The 12,299-nt window shown below is 41.4% G+C and overlaps 1 protein-coding gene across 3 annotated transcripts; it reads left to right on the forward strand.

Annotated features, from left to right (window-relative positions):
• The first annotated feature begins 73 nt into the window (after nucleotides 1-73).
• On the forward strand, nucleotides 74-12,052 carry LOC123874159 (coiled-coil and C2 domain-containing protein 1-like). 3 transcript variants are annotated; one of them, XR_006797884.1, is made up of 14 exons: nucleotides 74-523; nucleotides 1,195-1,402; nucleotides 2,014-2,230; nucleotides 3,164-3,480; nucleotides 3,920-4,141; nucleotides 4,681-4,772; nucleotides 4,990-5,157; nucleotides 6,051-6,219; nucleotides 6,589-6,727; nucleotides 7,151-7,381; nucleotides 7,976-8,153; nucleotides 8,323-8,474; nucleotides 10,466-11,266; nucleotides 11,714-11,847. XR_006797884.1 is itself a non-coding variant. In XM_045919413.1 (14 exons), the coding sequence occupies exons 1-14, from the start codon at nucleotides 479-481 to the stop codon at nucleotides 11,831-11,833; spliced, it is 2,379 nt and encodes a 792-aa protein (XP_045775369.1). In that variant the 5' UTR covers nucleotides 74-478; the 3' UTR covers nucleotides 11,834-12,052. The 3 variants fall into 3 exon arrangements, 2 of the variants coding, with proteins under 2 accessions (XP_045775369.1, XP_045775433.1); XM_045919413.1 differs by lacking the exon at nucleotides 10,466-11,266 and adding an exon at nucleotides 10,294-10,414 and having other exon boundaries at nucleotides 11,714-12,052; XM_045919477.1 differs by lacking the exon at nucleotides 10,466-11,266 and adding an exon at nucleotides 10,324-10,414 and having other exon boundaries at nucleotides 11,714-12,051.
• The last annotated feature ends 247 nt before the right edge of the window (nucleotides 12,053-12,299 follow it).

The following is a 12,299-nucleotide window of genomic DNA, read 5'->3' on the forward strand; positions in this document are numbered from 1 at the left end:
AGAGTTTACATCGGTTTGGCATATAATCCTTCATCCAAGGTTTGGCAGTTGGTTGAAAATTGCCAATTGCCATTATCATTGACAGTGACACAGCCAATGAAAATGAGAGTTCTTTTACTTCTTCTATTTTACTTTTTTCCAAAACTTGTGTAAATAACAAAAATCAAGCTTTTAAATTGATTCGATTAACGCTTCGGAGAATAATACTGACTATTCGAATGTATTGGACAGTGTAATTGAGTGTTCTGTACTTTAATTTAAGGGCTAAATTGTTACGTTTGAGGCAACGTATTTGTTTTACTGTTTCATTTTGTATGATTGCTTTGGTTCCCTTATCGTGTTGTTTATCAACGCAAGCAAACAATAATAAGGTTTTATAACAAGTGAACATAATATAATATAGTAAAAGTGAACCTAAAATTTTAAACCTATTATAATTTATAGTGTTTTGTGTCAATAGCAAGTGTAAGTAAACAAAATGTACAAAAAACCCAGCTCTGGTAAAAGAGGCAATTTATCACAGGTGAGTCATTATATTGTGATTATAGGCTAGTTTTCATCCGGCCTTATGATCTATGCTCTATTTTTAGTTAGGATTGTTGAAGTAATACAGCATCATAATCAGAATAAAGGATTTCCTTAATTGAACAATGCTCATATAGCTAATCTTTGGAATGTTAACTGTCTTCAAGGATTTTATTATACTGACTATGTACTACAAAGATAAATCAAGTTAAGTTAATCTATAAATGTATGTATAAGGCTCAAACTCACTTAATTTTGGCATTGCAGACAAAAAGTATGTTAATAACTTGTACATCACATAACTTGGAAAAAATATAGCTGTATAAAAATCTACTTTAATAAGTTTGAAGCCTCCTTTGTGTCCTTGCCCATCTCTTATGCCTCTCTAGCCTAAGTCATCATTCTATGCTATTATTAATTCAATACATATAAAAACTAGTTAAAAGAAAAAGTTGACTTACTGACAGATACATCAATGCCCAGCCTTTGGCCTTTACTTTCTAGAAAGCTGAATTTTAGCACCAACATTCTCTTTATAATGTAGTGAATGAAGATGGCTGAGTTCAAAATTTCCACAGAAGTGAAACCATGGACAGTCATTAAATAAATAAATAGCATAATAATATATAATAGTCTATGTGATTAGAATAATGACCTATTCTTTTTTAGTTTGGCCTGCTAGACATCCCAGATGTAGATGATGATGATCAACCAATGGATCTGTCAGATGATGATATAGACCTGGAGGCAGAGTTGGCAGCTATCGGTGGAGGCGGTAAACCACGGCCGAAGAAGAAGGTGCCACAGGTGGTTGCTGACCTGGACAGTATGATTGCTGCCAGCTTGAGAGATATACCATCTGATGAGGAAGTGTCAGGTATTATTATTTACTAGCTGGTGCTCGTAAATTCATCCATGTGGATTTGGGTTTCTAAAAATCCTCTGGGAAATTGTTAATTTTCCAGTATAAAATGTAGAGTAGAATAGAATAGAATAGATTTTTATTTAAGTAAACTTTTACAAGTGCATTTGAATCGTCAAAATAAGTTTTCACTGGTTGGGAATGCTGTAGCATCATAAGCCACTCTTCATGTCTTTAACCATACTCATGCAAAAAATCAAGTTTGTCCGTTGCTCTGTTGCCGAATTAAAGGACAAACAAACATACTTTTGCATTTATAATATGGGTTTTGATGTATATCTGGTAGATGCCTATAAAATTAAACATAAAATGCAATTATACTAGCCAATAAACAAGACAAAAATGAAAAACCTTAAAATACTATACTTAAAACACATAAAAACACTAAAAAACTCAACAGAGTTTTTCTCGAAATGATAATATTCCCATGCCTAGCCCTGTGAAAACCCCCTTATTAATCATTAAATAATTAATGGAAGGGGTCACCATTCCTAGCAATGAGTCATCTCACTGCATGTATTTATACGGTAGGTAAATGGTAGGTGTATAATAAAACTCTATTCCAGGTGATGAAGATGATCCAGACTTACTGAGAGAACTACAAGATATGTCTCTGGATGATGAAGCCCCTCCCACTGAACAACCGCGTATGTCCAGGCCAGCCCCCCCACCCCCCGGCAGTTCGTCTAACAGCACTGTCAATTTGCTGCAAGAGAGAATATCCAACTATACTATAGCAGAGAGAAATGCTAAGCAGAGTGGGGAAAGTAGTAAGGCTAGAAGGTGAGATTACAAATGGTAAAAGTTTAGTCAGAATAAAATCATTACATTCAAACATAAATATAACACAAAATGATAGATAGATAGAAGTCTTTATTGCACACAAAAACATGTAAATGAAAAACTCAGAAGGAAGAAAACAGAAAATACAATTGTGTGCAAAGGCGGCCTTATTGCTTAGAGCAATCTCTACCAGGCAACCTTTGATGATGTTATAATTTGGGACTCTTAGGTTGAAAATTGAAATCTATAGACTTAAAGCGTACTTTGCCTTTGCTTAGACTTAAGTTTCAGTTAAAACGAGATAGATTTATGCCAGGCGTATAACGCTGTCTCGTTTTAACATTGTCTTAAGTCTGAACAAAGTCAAAGTGCGCTCTATAGCTCCCAGTCTTACTCCACCTTTGGGTCCTCATGGTCATGCCAAACTTTTTTATGTCAAGTTGAAGGCCCATATTATTTTGCCTTGCATTATTTTGCATTTTTGTATTTCTTAATATAATTGATTAATTAATGACTAACTGGTGTCAGCGACTTCGTCTGCATAGAATTAGGTTTTTAAAAATCCGGGAGCTTATTGATTTTCCAGTATAAAAAGTAGCCAATGTCACTCTCCAGGTCTTTAATTATATCCATGCAAAAAACCATGCTAATCTGTTACTGCATTGCGATGTGATTGAAGGACAAAACAAAAAACAAACACACTTTCGCATTTATGAGTAGTGATAATTCAGTCAATATATGATAGTATATTTTTTAATATAAGAATCTATGTCATAAAACCGTATGACGTGTTTCCTAAACTCGCTTTTTTGTATTTAATTTCTGTAGCTCTTATGATAGCTAGTTTCAATAAAGTTTGACATTTTGGCAAAGTTTATGTTAGGTGCATTGTAAATAGATGTAACATGCGCCAGTATGCTTAATATTCCACAGGTATGGACGAGGTATCAAAACGCTAAACGATCTATTAAAACAAGCGAAAGCGGGCAGACCAATCAAAGACGAAGATATACCGCCACCGGTTAGCCTCGGGAAACCTGACCAACCACCACAACCTACCCCAATATCACCCCCAGAATCACCCCCTGAACAACCTCCCGTCCCACCCCGTCGTTCCACATCAATACCAAGCGCTCCAGAACCAGAGGAAAGACCCCCAACACCCCCAGAACCTAAGGAGCCACCTCCACCACCACCTAATGTTGAGGAGTTGGATCCCGCTAGACAGCAAGGATTGCAGTTTATATTGAGTGAGTGTAGTTTAATCTTTATATCCTCAATAGCTCAATGGTCGAGGAGCAGACTGAATTCCGTAAGATCGGCGGTTCAAAGTCCCACCCGTTGCCTATTGTAGTACCTACTACTAACATAAGCTTTACACTTAGTTGGAGGGGAATGGGGAAAATATTCTTTAAAAAAATCTGCTATTTGTATTGACTTCTAATACCAGCAAAACTCACCTTATGCTCAAAAGTCATACGAGATGCGCGACTATTTTTTATAAATTTTTGTTTATTTGGAATCTCACTACAGTGATGTCTTCATACAATTTTTTTTTGCAAAAATCCACCGTTTAGTGCCCTTTCGAGTCTTGGAAGCGTATTTAACCTCCTAACAGTTTATATTTACATTCCTTTCTACTATACCTCATCTTTCTTCATACGATTGATAGAAATCTGTTCGTTCTAGAACGAAAGGAAGAGTTTAAAGCGGCTGCGCTCGCAAGCAAGCACGCGGGTGACAAAGCGATGGCACTAGAATACCTTAAGGTCGTGAAACAATTCGAGATAGTAGTGCAAGCGTACAGATCCGGCCAAGATATGGATCTCAACGAGCTTCCCACGCCAGAAGCTATCGCGGCAGCTACAAGGAGTCAACAGAAGGAGGAGGATCAGACGCAAAATTCTGCAGGTAAGAGTGAAGCCATACGATGCGTTGCGTTGACGTGCGGAGCCGCTGCCTCATTCTACAAAGAAATCGCTTTACCATGCCACACGATACTTTACGACGTCGTGCGGCGCCGCACCGCAACGGGCTTTGCACCAAAGGGACGAGACGGGGTGGGGTGGTGCGTTGCAATACCATACTTTTTTACCGTGTGGCACTCATATTTTACAGCAATTTTATAGCCACCTTTAATGCGCAAATAATTTGATTCCTCTAGTGTATAATTAAGAAAGAAACAGTACTATTTGATTTCATTAATAACTAGTCAGCCATACAGCCCGCGTCATTCTTCGAAAAAACACTCGACGCTTGTTTCACTCCGACATTGGAGATGTAAACAATACAATGCACAATTGCAAAATTGTTTTGCAATCCACTGGATTATAGCAAATTAAGCTAATGGCACCAAAGCGAGCGAATAATATTGCACCTAGAAATTCCAAAAACCCTAGCTCTATTTTGAGCCCTTTTACGGCTTTTCTAAACATTTGTTTTGCCCTTAGAACCAGTTCCTGAACCCACTCCAGAACCAGCTGGATTGATAACGGCTTCAACCGTCGACGAGGCATTACGACAGAGACTCGCTTATTTTCAGGTAAGTACCCAAAAAATTATGTGCGCCATTTTGGATTTGGGAATGGATGTCATTTCCTTAATCAGTCCTGGGAAATCTTGAAAATTACACCCATTACGATTTTTTTTTCAATTGATTCAGGTTGTTCAGGTAAATAATAAAGCTAAAATGCCCTTCAGTTATAGGAAAATTTTACACCACACACCAGTTTTAGTAAAAAAACGTCATATTCTTCTAGGAGCAAGAATCTAAATCCAAGGAGCAAGGTAACTCTTCTAAAGCCCGTAGAATGGGGCGCATAGTAAAGCAATATCAAGATGCTATAAGATTAAACGCTGCAGGCAAACCCATACCTGTGGAGGATCTACCGACTCCCAACGGATATGCACCTTTGCCTAGCGAAGGGGTAAGTTATTGTTTCTTATCCTCATCATTATCATCATTTTTTTTAAAACATCTTCATCATGACCCGATGATATTACATTGTGTAGAAAAGAACTAAATAAGTTGTTGCATTGCATCTAAAGTTAAGACTGAAAACTACCACATTTGGGTCGCATTTGTAGAACGCTATCTCTTTCACTCTTGTGTGTTGTGTTTTTTTTTTTTATTCACTATAGGTAAGCGCTTGACCACAATCACACCTGATGGAAAGTGATGATGTGGTCTAAGATGGGACGCGATAAAGATACCCGGATTGTAATTGGTAGGAAACACCGATCGCAGAAGAGTATTCCAAACCTTAGCCATGCGTATGAGGAATGAAGACGCAAAACGTTTCGTGCGTGTAGATGGAATGTCAACGACATAAGGATGGAAACTCGCCCGACGTCTTGCAGTTCGGTGGTAAAATGGTGAAGGGGGGACAAAAAAATTAACTATTTATTTAATCGATTATTTCTTTGTTGGACAGCACGTATTGTCGTCCATTCGTGTGAGCGAGACAAAGACCTTTATCTGATGACAAACGACACCTTAATGTCTTTTGTGCGTATTTCTGTCTCGCCCATTCCCAAGTAAGCCAGCAACTCCGCAGCAACTGTTGCGCTAGGATGAGCAACTCGTGTTGCTGTTGCACAGACAGAACAGTTCAAAAAGCTGACTTCAAATCACACACCAAGAACTTTTATTTCAAACATTTATTTGTAAATAATCAAGTATTTTTCAATGATAATTGATTTTAATTTTAACCAATTATTGTCTGCGCAGCACGTATCGTCAACCATATAAGTGAGCGAAAGGACATCTTCGCTTCTATCTAGTGTCCACCGACACCTCACAATCGTTTTTGTATTTCAGCCTCGCCCGTCCCCAAGTAAGCCAGCCCCAGTGGCACCTAAAGTAACCCCAAGTCCATCCCCCAAACCCGCCACCCCGCAGCCAGCCTCGCGCTACGATAAGCAACTCGTGTTGCTGATGCACAGACAGAAACAGTTCAAAGAGGCAGCCATACTTGCTAAGAAGAATGGTAAGTCACAGACACATGCGGTTTGAATGTTCCCCTAAAGAAGCCCCTATCTTGACTATGAAATTCGGTATTAGTGCTTAATATGTATGTATGTATATTGTATGCTATATTTTATTGCACCACACACAGGTTACAAAAAAGAAAATTTAAAATGCAGGTACAAAAAGGCGGTCTATTGCTAAATAGCGATCTCTTTCAGACTACCTTAACGCTAGGGAGAAAACGAGCGAACATACAGTGGGAGGTGGTGTATATAAGAAATCTAAATACTAATAACTAAACAAACTAAACCATATAACACAACAAAAAAAACTTGAAGCTTAGTAGTAGGTACCTCGCCAATCAGCACCTAATTATTTTCGTTCTCAGGTGATATAGACCAAGCTAAGGAGTACCTTCGGGCAGCTAAAGGCTTCGATTCATTGATAGAGGCGGCGGAGGGAGGTCTCACCGTGGACCTCAAGTCACTGCCGCTACCGCCCACTGCCAAAAAACAGATGGAGCATACGTAAGTTATATTTTTCACCATCATCATCGCAATCGTTATCTCAATCACATTTTTAAGGTTCCGTACATCAAAACTTATAGGATCACTTCGTTGTCTGTCTGTCTGTCGTGTCTGTCTAGAAAACGAACTCAAAACCTATAGGATACTTTCCGTTGACCTAGAATCCTGAAAAGCACACAAAGTAAAGGAAAAAATCCGAAAACCGTGAATTTGTGGTTACATCACGAAAAAAAAAATATGTTCACGAAAAAATATTACCTTCCTAAATCACATCTAGATTGCGCTGTCCTTTATTAACTTGCAGTGTTGAACAGAAAAGTGTTATATTTTTTACGATTGTACGGAACCCTTTGTGTGCGAGTCCGACTCGCACTTGACCGGTTTTTTTGTAAAGATTTTCTTATCTCTATTATTATTTTTCAGTTTCGACGTCGTATCAGCCGACGACTGCGGTCCTCCCGACGACTCATCAATCAGCCTTGGTGATGAAAACGTCATGAGCCGTCTGCACACACAACTCACGGCCCAGTTGAAACTGTGCCTAACCAACCGCGACCACTACCGCGCGATGGGCAATATCGCTGAGAGCAATCGCTTCGAACATCTAGCTGTTAGTGTGAAACAGGACTTAGATGTGGTGGCCGTAGCTAAGAGGTAGATGTTTATTATAGGCCGCGTTTACACTTGCAAGTTTTATTCGCGTAAGTAGTTTACATGATTAACTTACGATAAATTTATCAATGTAAGCATGCTTATAAGTACGTTTTCAAAATAAACAACTATTGGTTGACTGATGGATGGGTTTCAAAAACAAAAATCACGCTGTTTTTCATACAGGGTGTAAACAGAACGCTAGCAAAAACTTAGCGTTATTATTATACTACCTTAGAACAATCCGATGCCAATAACCATTTGCCTTATCTTGTAGTTTTAGAAAACTTGGATCTGTGAGTGACCTATTTACGGAACGTTCGTGGACCTCTAGCGTCACATGTTTTATTTGCAATATATTGTGAACGTTTAGAAAAATCAGGTTTAAAAAAAATCGTAGTATTTTTATAGTATCTTATCAGTAATCACTTGTGTGTATTTCATAAACAAAACAATATTTTCTCTGTCACGCTCATAAGTTGCCCGCGTGCGAGAGAGATAGAGAGACTCTTCGTGACACTTGCGCTTATTCATAGATTCTATACAAGCGTATAGAATATACCTAACCTACTCTAAAAATGTGTTATCTCATTCCAGTTTGGGGGATAATCCACCTAAATTCCATTACGAGAGTCGAAAGTTCTCCGTGGTGCAATGCAATACCGACCTTAATGAAAACGACATAGAGCTGACAATCGTTCGCGGCATCGCGTACAACGTTCCCAACCCGAAGGAGATTGATACTTACGTAAAGTTCGAGTTTCCCTTCCCTCAGGTATGTTTATAACAACTGTCAGTATAGTGCAATGCAATATCGATTTTAATACTAAGGACTTAGAGTTGACATTGACTTTAAAAACATGATTAAGGTGCCTCGCGGTCGCTGCCTTTATACCTATTTTGAATAAAAGGTTTTCACTAAAAATTACGTGACTTTATAATAGGAGGCGCCAGTATCTGACCGGACCCCCTTAGTGAAGGACACGAACAGTCCTCAGTACGACTCGGTGTTCACTCTGCCCATACAGCGCGGCGCGCGGCCCTGCCTCAGAGTGTTTAAACGACATGGGATCAAGTTCGAAGTCTATTCTAGAGGGTAAGAGCTAATTTAAGGTCCCTTCTAATTAAAGGTCATTTTCAGGGTTCCGTACCTCTAAAAAAAGGAACCCTTATAGGATCACTTTGTTGTCTGTCTGTCAATAAAAGGGAATCAAAACCTATAAGGTACTTCCCGCTGACCTATAATCATGAAATTTAGCAGGTAGCAATGCCTCATAGCGCAAGTAAAGGAAAAAGTCCGAAAACCGTGAATCTGTCACACATCACAAAAAAAAAATGTTTTCTAAATCACATCATAGATGGCGCTGTTCGTAATTAACTAGCAGTGTTGCACATAAAAGTGTTTTATCTTGTGCGATGGTACGGAATCCTTCGTGTGCGAGTCCGACTCGTACTTAACCGGTTTTTTTACGCGAATCTATCCCTTTAGCACGGTATAATATGCACCAAACATGTAATCCAACCTGAACACAGGGTGTATGCGACTGCGCATTGTACAAAAACAGATCTCAAGCCAGGCTTGTGTATTTAATCCTTAGTCTATGGTTTGCGCAAATCGCCATATTGTAACTTCGAATTGGATTACTTGTTTTGCTATCACTTTACGAAAGTTTTGATTATTTATCATTCGATTTGGATATCCTAATATAGTTTTGTGATATGAGTATATTTTGACCAAATGGCTATGCCCTGTAGTAAAGCCCTGTAGTAAAAGTTACTTTGGGTCCCTCATACTTAAAGTAATATGCCAATTTTGTCCATAGTCCATATTTTCATCTATTTCGCCATAATTTCCGTAAAAGTTGTTCATTTATTTTTCTGCATGGTGTGGTTTTAGTGTAATGGGCCCCTTTTTTCATCCAAAACATCTCATGGGTAACTAATACGGCATTACTATAGGTATAGCGCATAACTGATTAGGCTCCTGCGGTAGTGAAGCGGTGCGGTAGGGTGAAAGCTGTCAGAAGTTGACGGGTCACTGCGTTCTTGCGTCACGTTTTCTTTCTTTCTTTCTTTCTTTCTTCTCTCCGGGCTGGTTTCCGCACTTAAACGTTTCCGTCTGTTGTGCATGCGTTGCCCGTCCCCGCCGAAGTCTTCACTCCAGCCATCCAAGCTCGATCCAGAAGCCGAGTAGACCGCCCAGGTTGCCGAGGGCTTCATGAACTGAGGTTGGGGATCCCAAATGGCGTTCTCGTTGTTCTGCCACGGCCGTGCACTCCAGGAGCACGTGCGTCGGTGTTTCATCGACCTCCCTGCAGGCGTTGCACAGAGGACTGTCGGTAACACCTGTAACGAAAAGGTGTTTGTTTAGTGGACTAAACGTCATCACACCCCTCCCGCACCGCCCCACTACCGCAGAAACCTACTCAGTTATGCGTTATGCCTGTAATAAACATTGTACACCTGGTGAGACAGAGATTTCTCCCTTTCTGTCATCACTAATTTGACATTCGTAGGAAGAAAACAAATTATTGTGTCATTAAACAATGTTTATTAATAAAAGAGACCAAACCCTATCTAAATTGTGTGACCAGACCAAACGATTTCTATGGTATGAAGGAGTAACCTTGAGTCATCTGGTCTGCTTAAGGCATTACTGGTGTACCATGGGGAATTTTCACTATCATTATACCTATACTATTATCGGCTTGACAATAAAGTTACATCCATCTTCTAGTACGTTACATTTTCTGTAAATACAATATATTATGCATGTTCAATATTTTATTGAAATGTTCATTGTTCATCCTCGGAAAAAATGGCCAAATTCGTTTAATGTAACCTCCTATGCATGAACCCTGTTTGTATTTTTTGTGCTCGTGTGGGTAGTGTGTAGAAGTAGAACGATGCCGCAGGTGTGGCAGCTGTAGTGGCTTGTGTTGCAGCGGCTGGTTCAGCAAGGACTCGCTGCTGGGCAGCCTCACCGTCAAGCTGGCGCCCTTGGAGACACAAGTCACGCTGCACGAAGCTTTCCCGGTGAGTAGAACGATGCCGCAGGTGTGGCAGCTGTAGCGGCTTGTGTTGCAGCGGCTGGTTCAGCAAGGACTCGCTGCTGGGCAGCCTCACCGTCAAGCTGGCGCCCTTAGAGACACAAGTCACGCTGCACGAAGCTTTCCCGGTGAGTAGAACGATGCCGCAGGTGTGGCAGCTGTAGTGGCTTGTGTTGCAGCGGCTGGTTCAGCAAGGACTCGCTGCTGGGCAGCCTCACCGTCAAGCTGGCGCCCTTAGAGACACAAGTCACGCTGCACGAAGCTTTCCCGGTGAGTAGAACGATGCCGCAGGTGTGGCAGCTGTAGCGGCTTGTGTTGCAGCGGCTGGTTCAGCAAGGACTCGCTGCTGGGCAGCCTCACCGTCAAGCTGGCGCCCTTAGAGACACAAGTCACGCTGCACGAAGCTTTCCCGGTGAGTAGAACGATGCCGCAGGTGTGGCAGCTGTAGTGGCTTGTGTTGCAGCGGCTGGTTCAGCAAGGACTCGCTGCTGGGCAGCCTCACCGTCAAGCTGGCGCCCTTAGAGACACAAGTCACGCTGCACGAAGCTTTCCCGGTGAGTAGAACGATGCCGCAGGTGTGGCAGCTGTAGTGGCTTGTGTTGCAGCGGCTGGTTCAGCAAGGACTCGCTGCTGGGCAGCCTCACCGTCAAGCTGGCGCCCTTAGAGACACAAGTCACGCTGCACGAAGCTTTCCCGGTGAGTAGAACGATGCCGCAGGTGTGGCAGCTGTAGTGGCTTGTGTTGCAGCGGCTGGTTCAGCAAGGACTCGCTGCTGGGCAGCCTCACCGTCAAGCTGGCGCCCTTAGAGACACAAGTCACGCTGCACGAAGCTTTCCCGGTGAGTAGAACGATGCCGCAGGTGTGGCAGCTGTAGCGGCTTGTGTTGCAGCGGCTGGTTCAGCAAGGACTCGCTGCTGGGCAGCCTCACCGTAAAGATTCGAAACCACTTTTAGTCCATGATTCACACCCATAAGGTAATACTTCGGCTGAGGTCTACAAAGCGTACCTTAACTTTGAGGGCGTGTGGCAATGTCCATCACCGTTCTACTATAACAGAACAGCGAGAAACCGTGAGCTTCACCCATTCGACCTTCGTTGCGTTTCAATACGGCGCGTTGGTCGAAGAAGTCAGCCCGTATAAATTGAAAACTTCACCTTTTGACAGAAATCTATCAAACCATGTACTCAGATATCAATTTCTAGCACGTGTCTACTATCGAGCACGCTACGAATGATACTGATAATACTATGTGTATGAGCTCATAAATGTATGCATGTATTTCAGCTAATGGACGGCCGTCGGCCCGCAGGCGGTTCGTTGGAAGTAAAACTGCGCGTACGCACTCCATTACTGCAGCAACAAGTGGAGAACACAACGCATCGCTGGCTCGTCATAGACAACTGACGCGTGACATCAACGAGTTTAGAACTGTTAGTGGGCCATAGACAAATCGCTCTATGGATAGAGTTCGAAGCTGCTTTATATTTTATGTTTAAGCTGCAGACACATTATTGTGTTGCATTGCCTGTCGTTAGTTTGTGACACAATAAAAGACGATCGGAGACATAACGCTCAAAAAGACTAGAACCCAGAGCCATGACTGGTTTTACCAGTTAAAAAAAGATTGGAGACATATTTAATACTAGAGGATGCCCGCGACTTCGTCCGCGTGAATTTAGGTTTTTTAAAGGTCCCTTGGACTGTATGATTTTCCGGGATAAAAAGTTGCCTATGTCAATAACAGGGAGGCAAGCTACCTCGGTACCAAATTTCAAACAAATCAGTTAAGCGAGCAAGTTTCCGGGATAAAAAGTAGCCTATGTCCGTCCCCAGGATTTAAAGCTAACCCTATTCCAAATTTCGTCAGAAT

Source organism: Maniola jurtina, chromosome 1 (assembly GCF_905333055.1).
Source record: "Maniola jurtina chromosome 1, ilManJurt1.1, whole genome shotgun sequence".
Lineage (NCBI taxonomy): Eukaryota > Metazoa > Arthropoda > Insecta > Lepidoptera > Nymphalidae > Maniola > Maniola jurtina.

Coding starts and splice junctions, on each gene's coding strand:
- LOC123874159 (XM_045919413.1), top strand. CDS start 479: ATGTACAAAAAACCCAGCTCTGGTAAAAGAGGCAATTTATCACAG. Junction 7,382..7,975: donor GTGGTGGCCGTAGCTAAGAG/GTAGATGTTTAT, acceptor ATCTCATTCCAG/TTTGGGGGATAATCCACCTA. Junction 8,475..10,293: donor TTCGAAGTCTATTCTAGAGG/GTAAGAGCTAAT, acceptor ACGATGCCGCAG/GTGTGGCAGCTGTAGTGGCT.